At 41.2% G+C, this 24099-nt stretch overlaps 1 protein-coding gene across 2 annotated transcripts in view; it reads right to left on the bottom strand.

The window, feature by feature from the left end:
- The window catches only part of LOC144608333 (multivesicular body subunit 12B-like), a 221417-nt gene that overhangs the window by 74611 nt on the left and 122707 nt on the right, over positions 1 to 24099 (bottom strand). For both annotated transcript variants that reach the window (XM_078425994.1, XM_078425993.1), the window contains exon 7: positions 18507 to 18604. In XM_078425994.1, coding sequence (XP_078282120.1) covers positions 18507 to 18604 — 98 coding nt within the window. The remainder of the gene's footprint in view (positions 1 to 18506; positions 18605 to 24099) is intronic.

The raw sequence follows: 24099 nt of genomic DNA on the forward strand, positions 1-24099 counted from the left end.
ATAATAAATGTGTGTACTTCACACGACATATTTTTCCTTTCACAGAACAGTCTCCAAGTCTGATGAGAAACATTTTAAAGATTGTCAGCAGGAAACGTTTTACCCCAACATTGATTATTTTCTAACTATGATTGTTGAAATGAATTGCACACTTTTTAAATCAAATTAATATTCCAATAGTTATAATTAGAAATCCTATACAGCTTTCCCCAGTGATATTCCACCCTACTGTACACAACACTAATTAAAGTTAAAATCTAACCATGTGTGCATGGGTTCATAAATATGCAAAGCAACAAGCTCATTTTAGTTTTTTTTTAAAGTCTTTAACACAAAGGATTCATTGTTCATTTTACTTAATATATTCACAGATGACAACTCTCAGATTATAGATCTTTGAGCAATTCTAATTGTCCATCATTCTGATGTTTACTAAAATTATTTACAGTACAGTATCTAGACCTTAGAATAAAAGGTAAGCTAATGTGGGAAAACAATTAAGACTGCACTTAATTTAATCGGAGTCCATATCTGAAGTCTGGTACTAAGGAAAGAATGCCCCTAAGCAGGCTTGCACCATTCATATAAGAAAATCATCACACATTGCGAGTTCAGTATGGATTAAGTAATCATTAATACTGCTGAAGTAAATGGGCCTATTAAAAAAATCTTCAAAAAAAATTAAATGTCTGCACATAAATCTCTTTAAACTATATTTAATGGGTCTATTTAATCTGCATATTAAGCACTAGATCAACAAGCCCCTAATGAGGCCTTTGCAAGAGGTTTCAGAGAAAAGCACCTTTTAATTCAGTATTTTTGGGATGAATCTTTCTGGCTCCGTGGTTTATCTTTGGTAACATAACAGCTGCATGTATAAATTTGTAATATGCCCAGAATAAATATTTTTTTCCCATTACAGAATACCAGCCTGCAGTTCAATTTACAATTTTAACTCTGCTTGGTAGAATTTCCTAATTCCCTAATCAAGGAGCTCTACATTTGTAAGTGGGAAGTTTGACTACTGCGGTTTATAACAGGGAGATGACAATTTAGAATTTGGTACATATAAAATTTTGTGATTTTTAAATTGGTCATAATTGTTAATTTCTTTGTTGTAGCTTTAACATAACACATTCATAGAGGGGTGGCATTATTGATTGGTAGCATAATTAAGACTAACAATTGTTTAGCAATGTTGAATGGCCAAATCACAATATGGGATATCACACTGTCTCAATATGAATTGGAAATAAATTATATTCAATGCTTGAAATTAAAAGAGATATTAGATGCAAAAATCTGAAAACGTTGCATGCAACCATGAGGTAAGATTTCAAAGATAGACACAAAATGCTGGAGGAACTCAGCGTGGTAGGCAACATTTCTGGAGAGAAAGAATGGATGACGTTTCAGTCTGAAGGGTCTCGACCCGAAACGTCACCCATTCTTTCCATAGATGCTACTTGTCCTGCTGTGTTACTCCAGTATTTTGTGTCGATCTTTGGTTTAAACCAGCATCTGCAGTTCCTTCATACATAGGTATGATTTCAAGATGGATGTTGGACATAAGGCAGGCACAGTGTCACACTGCACCTTAGCTCACCCCAAACCTACTGCTGAACGTCCAGAACCATTTTCAGGTCTCTCTTCATTTAAATTTACGACCACCAAGAAAAAGTAATGCAATTCAAAAAACGAAAAGTATACTTAAAAGGTTGCAGAATAGGTGTCCAAAAGCCTGATATATTCTACATTAAGATAAGCATAAGATAGGATAGGGGCGGCATAGTGGTTCAGCGGTAGAGTTCTGCCTTACAGCGCCAGACACCCGGGTTCGATCCTGACTAAGGGTGTTGTCTGTAAGGAATTTGTATGTTCTCCCTGTGACCCCGTGGGTTCTCTTCGGGTGCTCCGGTTTCCTCCCACATTCCAATGACGTACAGGTTTGTAGGTTAATTGGCTTTCGTTAAATTATCCCTAATGTGTAGGATAAGTGTACGGGGATCGCTGGTTGGCGTGGATTCGGTGGGTCGAAGGGCCTGTTTCTGCGCTGTCTCTCTAAAGTCTCTAAAGCACCCCCGAGAGATCACGATGAAGATCATGATGTTGTTGTTCGTCCGTTTAGATGGATAACGATTAATGAGTTGATGAGCATTCACATGGTCTCAAACATCATTTGTAAAAATCGCAAATTGAGATGATTATCACATTTGCCACCAAGCTGAGCAGACATGGGCAATGTCTATTTTGCCAAAGAATAATGTTTTTAAGCATTCAGGTAATGTTGTCCAGAGTCAACAGATGCAGAGCAAATATGTTTATTGCAAAATTATCACAAGAATTAATCAGATTGAAACGTGACAAGTCTGAAAGATAATCAGCACTTTGCCTAATGGATCCTTCAAGGTTTCAAGATTTCAAGGTCAGTTTATTGTCACATGTACCAATTAAGGTACAGTGAAATTTGAGTCACCAAACAGCCATATGAAGTGAAAAGCAACAAGACACTCAACCACATAAAAGTTAACATAAACATCCACCACAATGGATTCCACGTTCCTCAGTGTGATGGAAGGCAATAAAGTTCAATCTTCCTTCTCTTGTTCTCCCGCGGTCGGGGCAGTCGATCCATCCGTAGTCGGGGCGATCAAAGCCCCCGCAGCCGACGATCGAAGCCCCCGTCGCGGTGATCGAAACTCCCACGTTGGGGCGGTTGAAACTCTCTCTGCGGCATGGAGCTCCCGAGTAGACCTCTTCTTACCAGAGACCGCGGGCTTCACGATGTTAAAGTCCACAGGCCCCTTAAAGGCATGCAGCCCGCAAAATTCAATTCTTGCAACTGATTAACGTCACCTTGATACACTGCAATACCTTGGCTTAGATTTCAGCCTCCTTGCAAACAGATGGATTTGCTTGGATAGGAGGATACAAAATGATGAGATAATTAGATTTTGGCCAAACATATTTCTCCCGGCTCGAGGTGGGATAATAGAGATCGATAAACAGTCTCCAAAACCAATTTATTCCATTTACACCGGTGACTATCTGGCTTCTCTTCACTTAACATTGCAGGGAAATTTCCTACCCAGAGTTAGATTGCAGACTTTTCAATTGGTTTAAAAATAACTTCCAAACTGTAGCAGCATGGTGATCAATACCATGCTGAACAGTCTGGTATCAATCGTGAAAGGCCTGGACAGAGTGAATGTGGACAGGATGTTTCCACTAGTGGGAGAGTCTTGGATCAGAGGCCGTAGCCTCAGAATAAAAGGACGTACCTTTAAAAAGGAGATATGGAAGAATGTCTTTAGTCAGAGGGTGGTGAATCTGTGGGATTCACTGCCACTGACAGCTGTGGAAGCCGTCAATAGATATTTTTAAGGCAGTGATTGACAGGTTATTGATTATTAAGGGGGTTATGGGGAGAAGGGAGGAGAATGGGGTTGAGAGGGACAGATAGATCAGGCATGATTGAATGGTGGAGTAGACTTGATGGCCTAATTCTGCGCCTAGAACATATGAACATGACTTGGACGATCTGCTTTCTCCGAGGTCCTCTTCATATTGTTCAACCTCTCCACTGCTCCTCACTTGTTCGGCTACCTTCTTGACTGCTCAGTCTTCAGTGGCTATGTCCCAGAGTGACAGAGATATCGTCAATCTGGACTTCTATGCTGCCCTGCCAGCAGATGCTCAGGATGCTTCGGTAAAGGTGAAAACAGTTCACCTTTACTCATCCCTTGAAGACTTTGCCCACTAATGTGGAGAATTGCCTGTGGGACATAGGCCCGATTTACTAATAATCTGCTTCTCTCCACCAGAATGGGGTAAACACAGTTCCGACATCTTATGTACACCTGGATTTACAAGTTACAACATCAAACAGTCTGATGAAGGGTCTCAACCGAAAAGTCACCTATTCCATGTTCTCCAGAGATGCTGCCTGACCCGCTGAGTTACTCCAGCACTTTGTGCCCTTCAACAAATCATAATCTTGTGATCTCTCTCTCTCTCGCTCTGAGTAATAAAGTCTATTGATAAGAGACCTAGAAATCAAATGTTACAATTTAATCACTGCTAAAATCAATGCTGTTAAAAGTGATGAGCTGACTGAGGGATGAGCAATACAAAGTATAGAAATTATATCAATTGTCAATTTAAATTCCCAGCTCCCTGAAAACCCAAGAGCATACCTGCTCATACAAAGCACGGGACGAAATCTGGTAAATAATTTTTTTGAACATTTTCCACAATTATGTCGCCCAACTTTTTTACATGTCGACATATGTACAATTTTTTTTTTACAAATCACAGATCCGAGATACAATAATAGAATTACCAGGCGTTTTTGGTTGAAGTTCAGTGAAGCAGCTGAAGGCAAACTGCGCCTCCCCACATTTCCAGTTTCGAGGGAGGGCCTGAGAAATGATCCTTCCTCAGGAGTCCTCAGGGTCCTCCCCACTTTTAAATCCTGCACTAGAGTCAGCTATCTCACTTTTATCTTCCCCGCCTCGCAGCAGAAATTTTGGGCGGCACGGTGGCGCAGCGGTAGAGTTGCTGCCTTACAGCACTTGCAGCGCCGGAGACCCGGGTTCGATCCCGACTACGGCTGCTGTCTGTACGGATTTTGTACGTTCTCCCCATGGGTTTTCTCCGAGATATTCGGTTTCCTCCCACACTCCAAAGACGTGCAGGTTTGTAGGTTAATTGGTATAAGTGTAAATTGTCCCTAGTGAGTGTAGCATCGTGTTAATGTGCAGAGATCACAGGTCGGTGCGGACATGGTGGGCCGAAGGGCCGTATTTCTGAACTGAACGAAACTAAACATACACCAATGTTTTTGAATGGAGACGTCCCATTGGGGATGGAAGGTGTTTCTCCAACAGCTGCTGGTGAAACGTGGTGGTCTGGCCATTCATTTGGCAGAGAAATGATGTGCAGCAAATAAGCCTCAAATAAAAAGCTGGTTTCAAGTTACTCCGCTCACCCACCCACTGAACGAGTTGCTTGTTGAGCCACATCTGAAAATTCAATAGAAATAATCTATTTCTTAATGAACAACTGCTTGTGTTCATTAACATCTCCGAGCTGGTAGAACAATCCAAGAGCAGCAGAACACGTTAATACGTTTTGAATGCTTTTGAATTAAAAAGAATGAATGAGTGAACAGGCCAGATCGGTGTATATATATTGAAAAAAGAACTGTAGACCTCAGATATCTAATGAACCAGTGTGGGAGGAACCTGGGTGAAAATTAATTGAGGTTACGACAAATGATGTACCTCTGTAGGAGAGATAAAAGACAGTACGGGAAAATTAATTTTATTTGAATTCTATCAAAATAACAAAACCAAACAAAAAAAAAATCAGCATGAAAAAGTAATTTTGCATAATCAGAATGCACCATCTGGAACAATTAGCTGAATTCCTTCAATACCGTGGTACTATGAAAATCAGTCCTATCTTCTTATTAAAGATCTGGAATTATACATGTAATAAATCCTCAAAAAAATGAAGCATGCCATTGCCTGTCAAGGCTATTTTTACTTCAGCTACTGAAGAAAGCCTGATAAGCCTGAAAAGAACAGATTAATATATGCAAATCACATCCTGCGTTTAAAAGCCCACAACTGTCTACACTTTCTGTCCCTTATTGCTGCATTTATGTTTTATTCATAGAACAGCTCACCTGTCACTTCATAAGCTATAATATTATGGGGGTATTATTAAACAGCATAAAAGCAGCGCCTTAATTGGAAAGCTTCATTGCATTTTCCAATTATTTGGAGTAAATTAAAAGCAGATGCACATACTTTAATAAGGACTCTAATATTGGCTCCAGGAAATCAAAATTCATTGTCATCTTGCTGCTCTGATATTTTCTGAACTACTCTCAATTTTACTGGTTTAAAAGGAAAACCTGTCTACACAGTCTGTTAATTGTCAGTCATGTAACGGCTATTAAAATAATTGGATCTCATAGTAGGTTCCATCCACATTAAAAGCCAAGATATGAATGCTTTGCAAGAATTTTGGTTTACAATGAAAATGCTCAAAAAGTTTTAAGATGATACTCCTCCGTTAGCTGGAAATACTGTAAATTTCTTAACTTCGACATTTCCTCAGCTAATCAAAAAAGGTTTGCCACAATATATGCAGTGCGTGTCTGCTACAAAACCCTTCAATCAATTGGGAGAGCCTAGTTCACACGCAAGGGAAATTCTCCTGCATGCTAAACATGTTTGGTTTTGGAACAAGAGAGAAAATAAGATTTTACACCGTTCAATTTTACAAATTATACAGTCTGTAAATTTGTCCTTGGGTTTCAAGAAAACAAATTGCAGTTAAGTTCCAATCCAAGTAACAGAGTGAAAATAATGAGATGATTATCGTTTTGAACTACTGAACCTTCTCAAAGTCTCAAGATGAAACAAATCTGTACTTAAAATCTACTTTGTTATATGTTTTTCCCCCTGTTGCAAAACCAAATGTTCACTCTGAAGAGCACTCATGTATAAATTAGCAATGATAGAACTGAGAAACATATTTTCAAACAAACCTTTGCAGAAAACAAACCCATTAATCCAAAAATCCAAAGCTGAAAATTATCTTTGGGATAATACAGTCGATAGAAAGGAATTACATTTCATAATTTTTGTTCATCAGAGTTTAGTGGCGCAGTGGTAGAGTTGCTGCCTTGCAGCACCCAAGACTCGGGTTCGATCCGGGTTGTCTGTACGGAGTTTGTACATTCTCCTCGTAACCTGTGTGGGTTTTCTCTGGGTGCTCTGGTTTCCTCCCACACTCTTGGAACCTAATTGGCTTAGTAAAATTGTAAATTGTCTCTTGTGTGTAGGATAGTGTTGGTGTGCGGGGATCGCTGGTCGGCACAGATTTGTTAGGCCAAATGTCCTGTTTCCGTGCTGTATCTCGAAACGAAAAAGCTACGTTTTGATGTCAAAGGTGAAACAAGTGCTTTCGAGGCTATCCACAAAATAATCTACAAATAAATACTAGAGGGCAAAGCTTTAAGGCGAATAGGGTCAAAATTTAAAGAAAATGTGCAGAGCACTTTTTTTTTTACACAGAGAGTGGTAAATGCCTGGGATGTGCTGCCTGGGGTGGGGGTTGAAGCTAGGGTTGCCAACTGTTCCGTATTAGCCGGGACATCCCGTATATTTGGCTAAACTGGTTTGTCCCGTACGGGACCGCCCTTGTCCTGTATGAAGCCCGGGGGGGGGCGCTATAGGCCCGAACACTATAGGCCCGGACACAGTAGGCCCGGGGGCCGCTGTAGGCCCGGACAGTGTAGGCCCGAAGGCCCGAGCGCCGCCTAACGGAGGTTGCGTAGCAACCCGCCTCCCGGCTCGGGCGGCTGCCATTGGTGGAGCAGGAGCACGTGGTCGCTGGCTTGGTGAGGTCACGTGGGGCGGTGATGTCACCTTTGGTCCCTTATTTGGGAGTGAGAAAGTTGGCAACCCTAGTTGAAGCAGATACGATAGTACCATTTAGAAGACTTCTGGATAGGCAGATGGATATACAGGGATTGGGGGGATATGGATTATGTGCAAGCAGATAAGAGTTGGTCTTGGCATCATGTTCGGCACATTGTGGGCCAAAGGGCCTGTTCTTGTGCTGTCGTTCTAGGTTCAATGTTCTGAATGATCTAGCGATCCTCAGCTATGTCTTGCACTTCGCCAGACATTGATTGCTGTCAGAGCTCAGCCAAAGGGGAACTTCATCAAAGGAGTTGAGCAACCAAACATTTTAAAGAGCTTCCAAGTGAGGGAATGGCAATCCACATATACATAACTAACCTCATGGGCCAGAGAGGTGTCTAAGTGGTGATGACAGCTCAGCACATCATTTAAAACATTTGCTAACCCTCTTCTAAAAACAGTAAAAACAACAGAAATTGCTGTCATATTTCCTCCAACACTTTGGTAAGCACTTATAAATTCACTATTATGCTCACTTCAAATTTGAGGTAATTACTTCGAAGAATAACCTTATAAAACGATGGAGAGGAATAGATAGGATAAAATGCAGAGAGTCTTATTAGCCAGAGTTGGGGTATCACGAAACAGAGGGCAGAGACAAAATGCTGGAGTAACTCAACGGGTCAGGCAGCATCTCTGGAGAAAAGGAATAGGTGATGTTTCAGGTCAAGACCCTTCTTCAGACTAAGAGGACCAGAGGACATAGGTTTAAGGTGAGGAGGGGTGGGGGAAGATTTAATAGGAACCTGAGGGGCACAAAGGGTGATAAGTACAGAGGAGGTAGTTGAGGCAGGTACTATCACAACGTTTAAAAAACATTTGGACGGGTACATCGATAAGATAGATTTAGAAGGATGTGGGCTAAACGTAGGCTGGTGGGACTGGTGCAGAAGGAACATGTTGATCGGCGTGGACAATTTGGGCCGAAGGGCCAGTTTCCATGCTGTATGACTCTAATCTTAATTGTATTAATCGGAAAGCCACATTACTCCACTCTTATTCTTATCCTTCCAACAGGAAAGAAAATTAAAAGAACAGAACCAGATATTTTTTAAAGCTACAAACATACACACACACACAGTCATATAATTTCTTCAGCTACTAAGAACGCAGAATATCACAAGATATACTTGTCCTTTACTGATCAATACAGGTATCACTGAAGGAGCGAAACCAAGGACAATACTGGTGAAACTGTGAATGCAGCAATAAATTGTGCTATGACTCCACATTTCCATTAAAGCACATGGTTTGTGGTGCTTACAGCATGATGATTCCATTAGGACCCCTTCCAAGGAAGCAAGTGAGAGGGCGAGAAATCAGAGCACAAAAGTTTACTGTTGACTCTCAAGAAAGGTACATAATTCCATCGGCTGGAGGGTCTAAGGCATGGGAAATGGCAACAAAAAAAAAAATAGGACATTGGGAGACTGGATTTTTCAAATATTTCTATAAAAATTAAAATCAACAAAGTTCATGCTTATCGGGACATAGACCTTGCACAGATTTTGGTTTAATACCAGCAAAAAGTAATATTCAGTAAAATAAATTTTATTTCTGCAATTAAAAGTGTCAATTTGGGGAACCATTTCACAGCAAGCACAGAAGCAGCCACACAAGCTTTGCCAGAGGAATAAGCCCATGCAAAGCTGGTCTGCAAATATAAAATTCAGATTTTATTTTGCAGAGATTTAAATAGGATTAAGTTTATCAAAAATAATTAGATGTATTTTAAATCTGACTTAACTAAACCACACCAAAATGTTTTGAAATCAATATTTGTCTGATCCATTAAAAATCAGCTAGAAAATCTCAATTGCTTACCACTAAATGTCAATTCTAACACCTGGCATCCAGTTATATGAAATTATACACGTCTGTGGAAAATTCTGTTATGACATTCTTATGTAATTATTTAAGGCTATTGTTAATTTTAATTTAAAAAAATCAAAAGATATTTTCTTTAGAGTATTTAGACCTAGTGGTGACCTGTATCTTTATAATCTCAAAGTCACAAAGATTTTAGTCATTCTATGGGATCATTGCAATGGTCAAACACCATTTGCAAACAATGCATATCTTATGAATGGACGACCCTGTTTGAATCCATGCTGCGAAAAAAAACTTGAGCAGCAGCACGAAACCCCTCCACCAGACTGCAAGTGTCCTCTCACTTCACCAACACAGAGAGAATCGATCTTCACAAAAGAAGTTACCACTTAAACACCAACAATTATTTTCTTCATTATTTCATTAGCAGAATCCTTCAACTCAAGTACTGAGCAATGAAGATTAGATATCACACGAACAGAGGTGTGAGAAGCGTTCTTTTCCTTAGCAATTCATCAGGGAAATTTATGTCAAAAAGATTTAAAGCAGACACCAAACCTTAAATGGGGGACATTTCGCTATTTTTCATTGCATTGAAAGGCGCGAAATTTCAGCAGATCTACTTTAAAACCACAGCCAAGTATATTACAACTCCACTCAACAACCAAAAGTCTGTAGCCTCCTTTTGCTCTAGTATTTTAGTTCATTCTTCACATGTTTAAATTAGAATGTTTCATTCTTAATTGTTTACCATACATCGTGTTTTAGATTTAGAGATACAGCGCGGAAACAGGCCCTTCGGCCCACCGGGTTCGCGCCGCCCAGCGATCCCCGCACATTAACACTATCCTAAACACACTAGGGACAATTTTTTACATTTGCCCAGCCAATTAACCTACATACTTTCGAGCAAAGCACCAAGGATCTCGACCCGAAACATCACCTATTCCTTCTCTCCTGAGATGCTGCCTGACCCGCTGAGTTACTCCAGCATTTTGTGTCTAAGGCAAATTCCTTGTATGTATACATACTTGGCTAATAAAATTTAATTCAATTCAATTCAAGTCAATGAAAATTTAAAAAAATTGCAGATGCTGAAAATCTAAATGGAAACAGATAATGCTGGAAATACTTAGGTCAGGTTGTACTCGAGAGAGGAAAGGAAGGCTCTTCAACTTGAACAGTTAACTTTGCTTCTCTTCCCGCAGGTGTGATTGAACCTGCTGAATATTTCCAGCATATTCTGTTTTTATTTATTATTACAACTCCTCGCATGAAAAGAGAAAATGTAAAGCCAAAGGATTAAACCCATGTCCCAAATATTACCAGTTAAACTCCCATCTTTGGATCAATTAGGGCCAAACGGAACAAACACTTCAGCTGATGAACGTGAAGCTTAAAAAGGACAAATTGCACTTCACTTGCATTTTCTGAATGATGGTATGGTCGGCAATGTGATTGTGTTACTGGACTGGTATTCAGAGGCCTTGATTTCAGATCAGGAGACACAATCAGATTCCGACCACAACAGCTGGGGAATTTAAATTAAACTTGTTAGAAAAGAAAACTGTAACAAAAAACCCCCAATATTAGTATTGAAACTTGCAGGTTCACTACATTCTTCAGGAAAGGAAATTCAGTGTTCTAACTGTTTTGGTCCATTTGCAACTTCAGACCTACTAGGAAGGCTGACTTCTCATAGCTCTCTGAAATCCCCTAGCAAGCCACTATTCTAAGGGCAAATAACAATGGGCAATAAATACTTACTTTACCAGCAATATCTATAACTGAAGAATGTTTAAAAAAATTGGAGCCTTTTAGAAAAGTTTTCTGGTCATTGTTACTTTTCTAAAACACATTCATCCTATAAGAATCATAGCTTATTTATTCAACAATGAAGTAATATTCACAAATACATAAACATTTCCAACAGAGATCAAGATTTCAAGAAAGTTAACACCCCCTCTTTCACAAGAACAACTCTGGAATAAATGCACATTGATTCTATAACAATCCTCTAACACTTTCTTCCTATTCCAGTATCTAATTTTAACCCTTCTAATTCCCTGAAAGATTAGTTGTTCAACTCTACCCACAAAAAGGTTTTCTACGGTGTGGGTCGAGGTTATCGAGATACCTACTTTTTAGGTATCATTCGGTCAACATTTGAAACAATGGCACGTAAGTCATAGAGTTGTACAGCCTGGAAACAGGCCCTTCGGCCCAACTTGCCCATGCCGGCCAACATAACCCATCTACAATAATCCCACCTGCCTGCATTTGGCCCATAACCCTATGTCTAACACCGGAAAACAATTCCTAGAGGACATCGTTTCTAACAGCACAGTTTAATAATCAATGCAGCCTGAAAAGAGCAATAATGTGATTTATGGTCTTTTCCAAGGAGAACAAGCCATAGGTATAAAAACATTGGACATATTTTTCAGAAACATTTTATATAAAACCGTAAATATTTATCAGATGAACCATGTCAGCAAAAATTCCAGAAATTAAGTCAATTTTCCTACAATATTTGGAGCAAATCATATTTTCTGTAGGCATTCGTTCGGGTTCTCAAGACTATCAGTGTTGGCCAGTTTAATTAACAAGTGGAGCCTCAGCACACAAATACCAATTTGGAATTCCTCTGATCGTTGAGGGAGGTTGCACGTCCAGAGCTGTGTATAATTGAAGTTACGTTGCAACCAGTAGCTTCTTAATTGAAGGGTCAGCATACTGCTGCTAATTAAAAACCACATATTTTTGTGGTAAGTGTTTTCAGTGGTGTACATTTCCAGCTACTACCGCGCAAATAATTAGCCATTTTATTGCTCCATAAATTAAATATTTTTCAAAAGACTAAAATGACACTAACATAGATTGGTTTCAATGGTCTTTTACAACCAATAACTGTAACAGCTGTCCGATACTCCATCAATACGATACATTAAAGTACCATTGCTTAAGGAATGTATTAAGAGTTGCATTCTGTTATTATAAAGTCTCCCAAAATGATGCACATAAACTCTTGTACTGCTGAGTTGAGCTCAATAGATCAAAAATTGTTGTGAAAACTGCTGAACTGGTGCCATTTTGTGCCAAAAACAAACCTCTCTGACCAATGTCCCAATAGTAAGTAGCACATTAAGAGAATTTACAATGTATTGCAGATAGTACCTTCCCAAATTGTCTTCTTTCTTATGCCATTACATTGGTGTCAGCTTATTTATTTAATTAACTAAATGTTGCTGCTCACGTGACTAACAGAAAGAATGAGTACCTTAACTTTCAACCTGCAGTTGGGATCTGAGCTGGTGACAGCTGTTCTCCACATCGTTCTTACCCTCTTGGGGAGAAAGCCTTGCCTTTCACTCGAAACACGGATTCAGGAGAGACCATTTTAGCACCACTGGACATTAAATATCTCCCCAGTTCTTGTGGCACCTGTGCTGGGGCTCCAACTTATTACATGCAGAGAATATTTTAGATATGTTAAAAAAAAAAGGCAACTGCACTCAGACTAGTCACACCAGAATCATTAGAACACAAACAGATTGTGGAGAAGCAGGCAAGAGGCTCCACAAAAAAAGTGAGAAGGTGTAGGAAGGAACTGCAGATGCTGGTTTAAACCGAAGATAGAGGCACAAAAATCTGGAGAAACTCAGCGGGACAGGCGGCATCTCTGGAGAGAAGGAATGGGTGACATTTCGGGACGTTTCGGATCTTATAGAAACTTACAAAATTCTTAAGGGGTTGGACAGGCTAGATGCAGGAAGATTGTTCCCGATGTTGGGGAAGTCCAGAACAAGGGGTCACAGTTTAAGGATAAGGGTAAGTTTAAGAAGTCTTTTAGGACCGAGATGAGAAAGTTTTTTTTCACACAGAGAGTGGTGAATCTGTGGAATTCTCTGCCACAGAAGGTAGTTGAGGCCAGTTCATTGGCTATATTTAAGAGGGAGTTAGATGTGGCCCTTGTGGCTAAAGGGATCAGGGGGTATGGAGAGAAGGCAGGTACAGGATACTGAGTTGGATGATCAGCTATGATCATATTGAATGGCGGTGCAGGCTCGAAGGGCCGAATGGCCTACTCCTGCACCTATTTTCTATGTTTCTATGTTTCTATGTCTGAAGAAGGGCCTCGACCCGAAATGTCACCCATTCCTTCTATCCAGTGATGCTGCCTGTTCCGCTGAGTTACTCCAGCATTTTGTGTCAATTATTGGCGAGGTGTCCACTTGTATTCCGTGCAGTGATTACAGAGGAAAATTATGATGGCCTTAAGAGACATTGGGCACTTAAGAGATAATTTCCACGTGTTTTGAGGAAATGTCACTCTCTGCACAAAAGCCTGTCAAACCATGCCATTTCAAAGCCCTGCTCTGCATCACAATCAAATGAGAATAAACCGTGGCTGGGTAGAGCACCTAAAATTAAAGGTCCTGTCACACCCAAAAGTACTCTCTGCACAAGAGCAAAGATAAACATAAGCACGAGCAAAATGAGGGGCAGCAAGGAGCTGTCTACTAATGCAATGCCTTAATAGAGGCTGATACAGAACAACTGGCATTCCATAAAATAAATAAGAACACAGCTGTCGGATTGATTATTTATCAAAACCTCGCAGAATGGATCAAGTACGCTCTCCACTTTATCCGAGAACACTCGGATAAAGTGTTTCTCACAAAAATAAACACAAATAAAGTCACCCTCATTCATTTTGTTGTGCAGGAAGGGACTGCAGATGCTGGTTTATGCCGAGACAGACAAAGTGCTGGAGTAACTCAATAGGTCAGGCAGCATCTCTGGAGAATCTGAAGAGTCTGAAGAAGGGTTCAGATCAGAATCGTCACCTATTCTTTTTATCCAGAGTTGCTGCCTGGCCTGCATTAGTCCAGCATTTTGTCGATCTCATTCATTTCACCCTTTCCTCAGCCTCTGCCTGTGTCAGCTACGCGACTGTGTCTTTTGTCTTTTCTTCATGGTGTTGTTTCGATTTTTACTTTGCCCTCTTTTCTGTGATCTTCACATATTTTGTTTTTCTTTTCACCTATTTCTCTCTTTTCCTCCCTCGCTCACTTTCAATTAAGATCTTTCCACTCTACTTCTTGCAGGTGTTGCAGAAGGAACAGCAGAATGAGAGCAGGGAGCGAGATGGCAAGGCCTTGCAAACCTGCTGGGAAACCAGACTTCAATAAACATTAAGGCTTCCTTACATGCAACGTGCAATGGGGAGTGGAGTTAATGTATAGTTCATGGTGGGTCTCTCAGCACAGAGCGGCACAATGGCGCAGCTGGTAGAGCTGCTGCCTTCCAGCCCCAGTGACCAGGGTTCAATCCTGACCTCCAATGCTGCATGTGTGAAATATCCACTTTCTCCCTGTGACCAGGCAGGTTTTACCCCGGGTGCTCTGCTTTCCTCACAAAGATATGTGAGTTGGTAGGTTCATTAGCCACTACACACGCTCCCCAACTTGCACGCGGACCCTTTGCGTAGGTGAGTTGTCACGCAGGTCGGAGGACCACACGGGAGCTTCCACGCTGAGACCTTCTACAAGAACCGCTGACTGGGTGGCGGAAATGGCTGCATGCCACGGCAGTAGTGCACTGCTACTGAGAGATGCAATTCGGAAACAAAGCAGCGGGTCAAGAGAATTGTTCACACAAGTGCGAGTTACGAATGCCTGTAACATAAGTTAGGAAATGCATATATTTGCTTTCCCTGGCATGCAGCTGAAGTGATAGAATTTGGGAGGGTGCATTGATCAGAATGTGGGGAGAATAGGGCGGCACGGTGGCGCAGCACTAGAGCTGCTGCATTACAGCGCCAGAGACCCGGGTTCAATTCTGACCAAGGGTGCCGTCTGTACAGAGTTTGTACATCCTCTCTGCGACTGCGTGGATTTTCTCTGGGTGCTCTGGTCCCCCCCCCCCCCCTACACACACACATACCGGTGTGTAGGTTAATTGGCATCAGTAATGATTGTAACCAGGATAGACAATAGACAATAGGTGCAGGAGTAGGCCATTCGGCCCTTCGAGCCAGCACCGCCATTCAATGTGATCATGGCTGATCATTCTCAATCAGTACCCCGTTCCTGCCTTCTCCTCATACCCTCCGACTCCGCTATCATTAAGAGCTCTATCTAGCTCCCTCTTGAAAGCATTCAGAGAATTGCCCTCCACTGCCTTCTTAGGCAGAAAATTCCACAGATTCACAACTCTCTGACTGAAGGATATTTGATAGTGCTAGTGTACAGGGTGATCGCTGGTCGGTGTAAACTCGGTGGGACGAAGGGCATGTTTCCGTTCTATCTATAAATTAAACTAAATAGGGTACAATGAAAACTAGAGGGGTCATGGAATTGTTCAGCGAGCTGGTAAAGATTGGATGGGGTGCAGGAAAAATGGTAATGGGAATAAATGTGTAATCAGTGTCCATCGACCAAGTTAAGAAATCATTCCTTAAATTAAGGCTGCAACTGACCAGGCTGATGCTTGAGCAGTATGTGGTGCACGTATATCCTTTATAACCTCTTCATTTATGCAGAATAAGCAGGGGCTGCTCGGAGGGCCAACATTGATTGCCCATCTCTCATTGCCTATGGGGTGCACATAAAACGCGACCATCCTTGTGGCGAATGGCAGTGCTGTCAGTGGGTCTCTTGTGAAATGGATCATGTTCTCTCTCACTTTATCCATGAATACTCAGTGATAAAGAAGTTATAGCTATAAAGAACACAAGTGCAACTCATATTGCTGAAACCATAACCTTATCAGTGGGTCCCGACCCAAAACGTGACTTGTCCATGTTCTCCAGAGATGCTGCCAGACCCGCTGTGTTACTTCTGCCTTGTGTCCTTTTGTGTAAACTGGCATTTGCAGTGCCTTGTTTCTACAACCTTATCAGTTGCTGCCTTAATTTAATTAATGATTTGTTTAATTTTTCATTCTGTGCACCTTTTGAAAACTCTTACTGCACATTTATTAGGACCCAGAGGTTAGCTCTCGGCAGGTCAGTGGGGAAGTTCTGCAAAGGACAACTCAAAGCTCGTCCCTCCGTCTACTCCAAGCTCAGGCTGCTAACAGGTTCCAGTCCAGTGTGTTCAGTTTAGAAGCGCAGTGCAGTGGCAAAAGATAATTCTAACAGTTAGCGCGGTGGCGCAGCGGTAGAGCTACTGCCTTACACCGCCAGATGTTCGATCCTGACTATGGGTGCTGTCTGTACAGTTTGTACGTTCCCCCCATGACTTGCGTATGTTCTCTCCGAGATCTTCGGTTTCCTCCCGCAGTCTAAAGACATACAGGTTTGTAGGTTAATTGGCTTGGTATAAATGTGTAGATGTAAAATTGGCCCTAGTACGTGTAGGGTAGTGCTAATGTGTGTGGATCGCTGATCGGTGCAGACTTGGTGGGCCGAAGGGGCCCGTTTTCGCGCTGTATCTCTAAACTAAACTAATCAGAATGAATAAAGTCCACTGGATTTTGACGGCATATTGGCCTTTCCCTTCGTGACATAACCCCTGCCTTCCAGAATCCTAAGCACAATCTGAATCGACATATGACATACATACAAGGTTTCAATATTCTCCTCTGTGGCTGCCAATAGGTAAATAATTCACAAACAACAGGGGTGTCAAAATCCACGTCGCCTGATAATACACGATACGAGCCAAGACACCTGCAACTATCCAGAACCAAAAGGAATTTGACATATTCTATTCAAAATCCTGTTTCTGGTTTAGCTGTTGCGAGTGACTGAAGGTTTAATCAAGAGAGCAGGCAATTCATCAATCCCAACAACCCAGTTTCCTGATGCCTGACAGCACCCACATGTTTTTTCCAAGAGTAAACCTGCCCACCTGTCAACACCACCCTGGCAACAAACATGAAACATATGATTAATAGTAAATGTGTTAATTTAAGAGTTTCGCTATTAACAATACCCCCTCCTTCTAAACCACCTCCCACCCCACCCCAATCCCCATTAGATAGAAGAAAAAAAACTAACATTTAATGGATTTAAAAACATAATTCTTTTTGTTGGGCTAACCTTTTAATTAAAATAAAAACAGACATTTTTAAGATTGCAAAAATAATATTTTAGATCACATTCCTACATTTATACTAGAAGCTAGAATGAAGCTTAGTGATAAATCATTATTGAGCGGAGACTTAATCTTCTGCACCAATTAACCAAAAAAATCAGGTCAAGAGATCTTTTTAGCACATACAAGTTTAACCATGTGCAGTTTATCCTTAAATCAGCACCGGGTGGTGCAGAGGTAGAGTTGCTACCTTACAGCGCCGGAGACCCGGGTTCGATCCTGACTACGGGTGCTGTCCGTAAAGCGTTTGTACGTTCTCCCTGTGACTGCGTGCGTTTTCTCCGAGATCTTCAGTTTCCTCCCACACTCCAGGTTTGCAGGTTAATTGGCTTGGTATAAATGTAAATTGCCCCTAGTGTATGGTAGTGTTAGTGTGCGGGGAACGCTGGTCGGTGTGGACTCGGTGGGCCGAAGGGCCCGTTTCTCCTCTGTATCTCCAACTAAATTAAACTAGCTGTAAGCTGCATAAGGAGATGCTTGTAATTCACAGATCTTCCGGTTCGTTTGCTTTGCCGCGCGGAAAAAATAACTGAAGCAATTCCTTAGCTGCATTAATTGTTCCACAAAAATGCCATGAAAAGCCAGCTTTTTATTGCAGAATAATGAATGTATAAAAATCTTTTATAGCTGGGCTTTTCAAATTAACCATACTTCACGCAACGGTTTATCAATAAGAAATATTTGAATGCAGGTCTGAGCTACTGCGCATGATAAAAGAACTTGTTACCAAGAAGCATCTTAATGTATTGCACACAAATATTTCCTGGAAATGCAAGCAGAAAATTCAGAAAATACAGAAGCACCTTTGTATAGGTCAAAAGGGCGAGCTGTTGGAAAGAAAAAAGCAGCTCGGTGTCATTTGCATTACAGTAATGTTTTCATCTGACCTTATAGTACCCAACAACTTTAGTTCCCTAATTATAAGATTATTTCTCGTTCGGTGGAATTTGATCAAAAGGCATCATTACGAACTCTACTTCCATAAATAGCATATGCTAATGTGGCATATAGTTTTCAACGTGAAATTATGCGTGGTGATGCTGGATAACCGAAGTTCTTTAAGACTCACCTGATATGGCATACAGGCTGGAGGTCTGGTGTTCAAAGTCTGGTCTGGTGCCCAGCGTCTTATTTCGGAAACTAGCAGGAAGTGTCAATGATACATGCCTGCATCAGAAACAAAAAAAGATCCCACCCATCAAAATAGGAGCATATTTCAAACATTTATTTAGTTTCTGTTTAATGAATAAAAGATAGATTTCTTAACACCCGCACAGAGCTCAAATAAGCAGAGGCAACGCAATGCATCACTTAATATCACAAAAAGCTGGAGTAACTCAGCGGGTGAGGCAGCATCTCAGGAGAGAAGGAATAGGTGACGTTTCGGGTCGAGGCCCTTCTTCAGAAGAAGGATCTCGACCCGAAACATCACCCATTCCCCCTCTCCTGAGATGCTGCCTGACCCGCTGAGTTACTCCAGCTTTTTGTGATACCTTCGATTTGTACCAGCATCTGCAGTTATTTTCCTACACATCACTTAATATAAGAAGTACACATTTTACATGAAAATAGTTATTGACAAAAATAATGTGACAGAAAACTGTTAAGAAAAGGCAAATAAATTGCCTTTGCGTTATTTTTGCTTTCTCGGCCAGAAGTTTGCATGTGCAACCTGTCAATGGTTCGACGGTTCTTTATTATCACGTACTCCAAGGAACAGTGAAATTCTTGTTTGCGCACTGATCAGTAAGATTATTACCATCCCCATTCTTAAAACAATGGCTTGATTTCTATAGTTCTGGATTGACTGTGAAAGACCAGTGTTTCGCCGAGGATGTGAGAAACACGATTTGAATGCAAGCTTGTTCATCTTTTTCTATCCAAGCAAGCGATGGGGTGCAAGAGGCAAGCAGACAATGCCATTTTAAATTGACAATTACGATCCAGATTTCAAATGCAAACACCTTTTAGTGTTTTTGAATGCAAGTCAACATCAGGCTACTAAATGAAGTAATACTGCATTCACCTATCAAAACATCAAATAATACCCAGGAAATTAAAATTGTTCCAGTCACAGGATAATAAAGAGTTCCTTACAGTCAATTTTAGATCCAGTTCCACACTCTGCCAAAAGAAAAACATTTTGCTGAATTAAGTTATATCCAGGAGTTTTCGTCTGCTCCACTGCAAAATCTCCTCAAGGCATGTCTATGTTAAAGACATTTGCCAGGTTGAGTCAGAGTCATAGAGCCTGGAAACAGCCTTTCGGCCCAACTTGCCCACACCGCCCAACATGTCCCATCTACACTAGTCCCACCTGCCTGTGTTTGGCCCTCTAAACCTGTCCTATTCATGTACCTGTCTAATTGTTTCTTAAACGTTGTAATAGTCCCTGCCTCAACCACCTCCTCTGGCAGTTCGTTCCATACACCCACCACCATTTGTGTAAAAAAGATACCCCTCAGATTCCAATTAAATCTTTTCCCCCTCACCTTAAACCTATGTCCTCTGGTTCTCGATTCCCCTACTCTAGGCAAGAGTTTCTGTATGTTTACCCAATCTATTCCTCTCATGACTTTATACACCTCTATAAGATCACCCCTAATCCTCCTACACTTTAATGAATAGAGCCCTGGCCTGCTCAACCTCTCCCGATAGCTGAGACCCTAGAGTTCTGGCAACATCTTTGTAAATCTTCTCTGTATCCTTTCCAACTTGACAACACAGGTAAAGGAATATTTTGAGTTTTTATTTGATCACAGTCAAATTTAAAGCTACAATCATAGCTAAATTTACAGCCTGTAAAGTAACTTAAAAAAGCAGAATTTATTTTCCAACCTTTAACAAACAACCACCGAAGTTCCATAAAACTCACATCTCCGAACTCCAAAAATTGAGATTGATGATCAATGAACATACATACAGCAGGGTGTTCATAATTTGCTAAAATTACCCAAAAGTGATTTTGTTTTCACCGATAGTTCTAACTTTCAACCTGAATTCTGTAAGAATTATACAAGGCCCAGGCCTACTTTGCAGGAAATCTCCATTTTTCTCAAAGTATAATTTTTTTTTTTTAAGTATCTGACAAAAAAAAATCCAGAAAGATTTTGCAAATCAGCAGCTATTTCTTGTGAAAAATTCCTTTTGCACTCCCCAATGATGTGCATCTTATTATATTTCCTCATATATGTCATAGTTTCCTCTTATCCCATTAATTTAAACTTACATAGTCTAAGACCGAGCACAGGTTGGCTGTGAATTTTAAACAGCTGGCCATCAATCTCACAAGAGGATTTGCTAGCTTTAATGAACATTCCCTATCCATTAATATCTTTGTGAAAGGCTTGCTCCACTTTTTAAATAGTAAATTGCTTTGAAACCAAAAGTCATCTTTGGCACGGGTTGACAAATGCAATAACTTTAAGCATGTCCATTTCTTGGGGACTATGAACATACGACACCGTGCACCCAAGGTTTCTGACAGGAAAACTTTCTCAATTGTAAAATTATTTTTAAAAACGCACAAAATTAAAAGTTCTGATTTACTATCTTTTAGGTTGTCCATTGCGCTGAGTCAAAAGATGGTGGGTTCATGGCCAAGTCCAGAAACTAACATACAGTACCTAATCCCAGCTGTCACTTCAGTACGAGCTTGAGGGATGGCCTCACTGCTGGAGGTAGTGTTCTTCGAATAAGACATTAAACCAAAGTCCTGATTGCTTGAATCAGAGTGATGTATAAGAGGCCCTGGCACTAATCAAAGTACAGAGGGGTGTTAGTGATGTGCTAGGCAATACTTAATCTGATTTATGGTTGTTCATGGAGGATTATCTTGTCATCTCCCTCATTACGGTTTTTACTGGATCTTGGGTGTGCAAATTGGATGCTGCATTTCATACATCCCGAAGAGTAATCACATTTAAAAAAAATATTTTGGATAACTCGAAAACATTTAGCACCTCATCAGATGCTCAGAGGAACACTTCGTAAAAGTAAATAGTTTCTTATTCCATGTTTATGAGAGAATCCTTTGTACAAGCCAACGACTGTGAGGTAACATTGCGGTAGAGTTTCTGCCTCACAGCGCTTGCAGCGCCAGAGACCCGGGTTCAATCCCCACTACGGGTGCTGTCTGGATGGAGTTTGTATGGTCTTCCCTTAACCATGTGAGTTATCTCCAAGATCTTCAGGTTCCTCCACACTGTAAAAACGTAAAGGTGTCTTTGTTAAAGTGTAAATTGTCCCTAGTGTGTGTGTGTGGTAGTGTTAATGTGCGGGGATCGCAGGTCAGCGCGGACTCAGTGGGCCGAAGGGCCTGTTTCCGTGCTGTATCTCTAAACTAAACTAAACATTGTAGAAGTACATGATAGATAGAGCTCTTAAGGATAGCGGAGTCAGGGGGTATGGGGAGAAGGCAGGAACGGGGTACTGATTGAGAATGATCAGCCATGATCACATTGAATGGTGGTGCTGGCTCGAAGGGCCAAATGGCCTCCTCCTGCACCTATTGTCTATTGTCTATTGTCTAAGTGTCACAAGATGGAATTGGAACTATTTCAGTGGTTCAGAATCTGGCTAAAAATACAAAACTACAGGAAAATTGGTATTTGTGTGATACTGACGAACAAAAATGATATCTACAGTATGTGTCAGATAATTCTTCACCTCACAAACTAGTCACAGACCACTAACAATGGCTTAAAACGTTCTCCCAAAATTCATATTTGAAGAAACAAATTCTGTGATTATTGTCGTCTGTATTTTCAATTTTTCAAACAAAACACAACAGAAATATTTCACACATCATTCGATCCTGTCCCTTGAAATGAACATTTCTGCACAACAATATTGGTTAGATCCCATTTTTACACTGATGATATAGCTACAAGAATAGGCAAGACCATCTCGTGGACTATCCTACCCAACACAACCCTGCATCTGATACAAAAGAAGGACACAAGATTCTGGAGTATCTCAGCGGGTCAGGCAGAATCTCTGGAAAACAAGGATAGGTCAGTTCCAACCCGAAAAAAGCAGTTCCTTATGACAATAGACAATAAGTGCAGGAGTAGGCCATTCAGCCCTTCGAGCCAGCACCGCCATTCAATGCGATCATGGCTGATCACTCTCAATCAGTACCCCGTTCCTGCCTTCTACCCATACCCCCTCACTCCGCTATCCTTAAGAGCTCTATCCAGCTCTCTCTTGAAAGCATCCAACGAACTGGCCTCCACTGCCTTCTGATATTTTATATTTTGCCTGCAACTATTACACTTGGCTATATTTTTCATTACCTCACATGATGAACACATAACACCCCTACCTTCCATCTGGGTCTTACAGCAGTTTAACCACAACAAATCTAAAGTAACCTGATGCAACCTGGTGTAAGCTGGAAAGTGTGCAGAGAAGATTTATGAGGAAGTTGCCAGGACTTAAGGGCCTGTGCTATAGGGAGAGGATGAGCAGGCTGGCACTCCATTGGTTGAAGCGCAGGAGGATGAGGGGTGATCTTATAGAAACATAGAAAATAGGTGCAGGAGGAGGCCATTCGGCCCTTCGAGCCAGCACCGCCATTCATTGTGATCATGGCTGAATGTCCACAATCAGTAACCCGTGGCTGCCTTCTCCCCATACCCCTTGATTCCACTAGCCCCTAGAGCTCTATCTAACTCTCTCTTAAATCCATCCAGTGATTTGGCCTCCACTGCCCTCTGTGGCAGAGAATTCCACAAATTCACAACTCTCTGGGTGAAAAAGTTCCTTCTCACCTCAGTTTTAAATGGCCTCCCTTTTATTCTAAGACTGTGGCCCCTGGTTCTGGACTCGCCCAACATTGGGAACATTTCTGGACCCTCCCAACATCGGGAACACTTATGAAAGTGTACAAAATCGTGAGAGGAATAGATCGGGTAAACGCACCGAATCTCTTGCCCAGAGTTGGGGAATCGAGAACCAGAGAACATAGGTTTAAGGTGAGGGAAGAAAGATTTAATATGAACCTAAGGGGTAACCTTTTTTACACTAAGGGTGGTGGGTATATGGAACGAGCTGCCATAGCAGCTCGGTGAGGCAGGTACTATCACAACGTTTAAGAAACATTTAGACAGGTACATGGACAGGATAGGGTTAGAGGGGTATAGGCCAAACGCAGGCCGGTGGGACTAGTGTAGATGGGGCATGTTGGTCGGTGTGAGCAAGTTGGGCCGCTGGGCCTGTTTACACTCTGTATGACTATGACTCTAACCACCTTTTGATGCAAACGACAATGGGTGACTAACACTCGATCTACTCTGGGGATGCTCCTTATTTGGAGATGAGGGCAACACTACATCCAATCCAACCTGTTCCACAAGAACTCAAAGGGTCGGCTTCATCCAAAGAACAGCGCTTCACTTCCTCAATAAAAATCAAGCAAGTGCTTCTGGACTTAAAACCAAAACCTTTTCTTGGACAAAAGTAATAATGTGCTAAACAAACTGTTTTGTGGGTTGATCAGGAGAAAGTACAAGCCCATTGCTTTGCAGTGATCAATTCTGGCAGAATATAATAAACTTGGCGATGCAATTATGATTAGTTTCACTTTCCCTGATAATATTACCAGATAGTGGTTTTAAATAACATGAATCATTACCGTAATCACGATATCCCTGTCCGGT

The sequence above is a fragment of the Rhinoraja longicauda genome, chromosome 31, assembly GCF_053455715.1.
Source record: "Rhinoraja longicauda isolate Sanriku21f chromosome 31, sRhiLon1.1, whole genome shotgun sequence".
NCBI classification, from domain to species: Eukaryota; Metazoa; Chordata; class Chondrichthyes; order Rajiformes; family Arhynchobatidae; genus Rhinoraja; species Rhinoraja longicauda.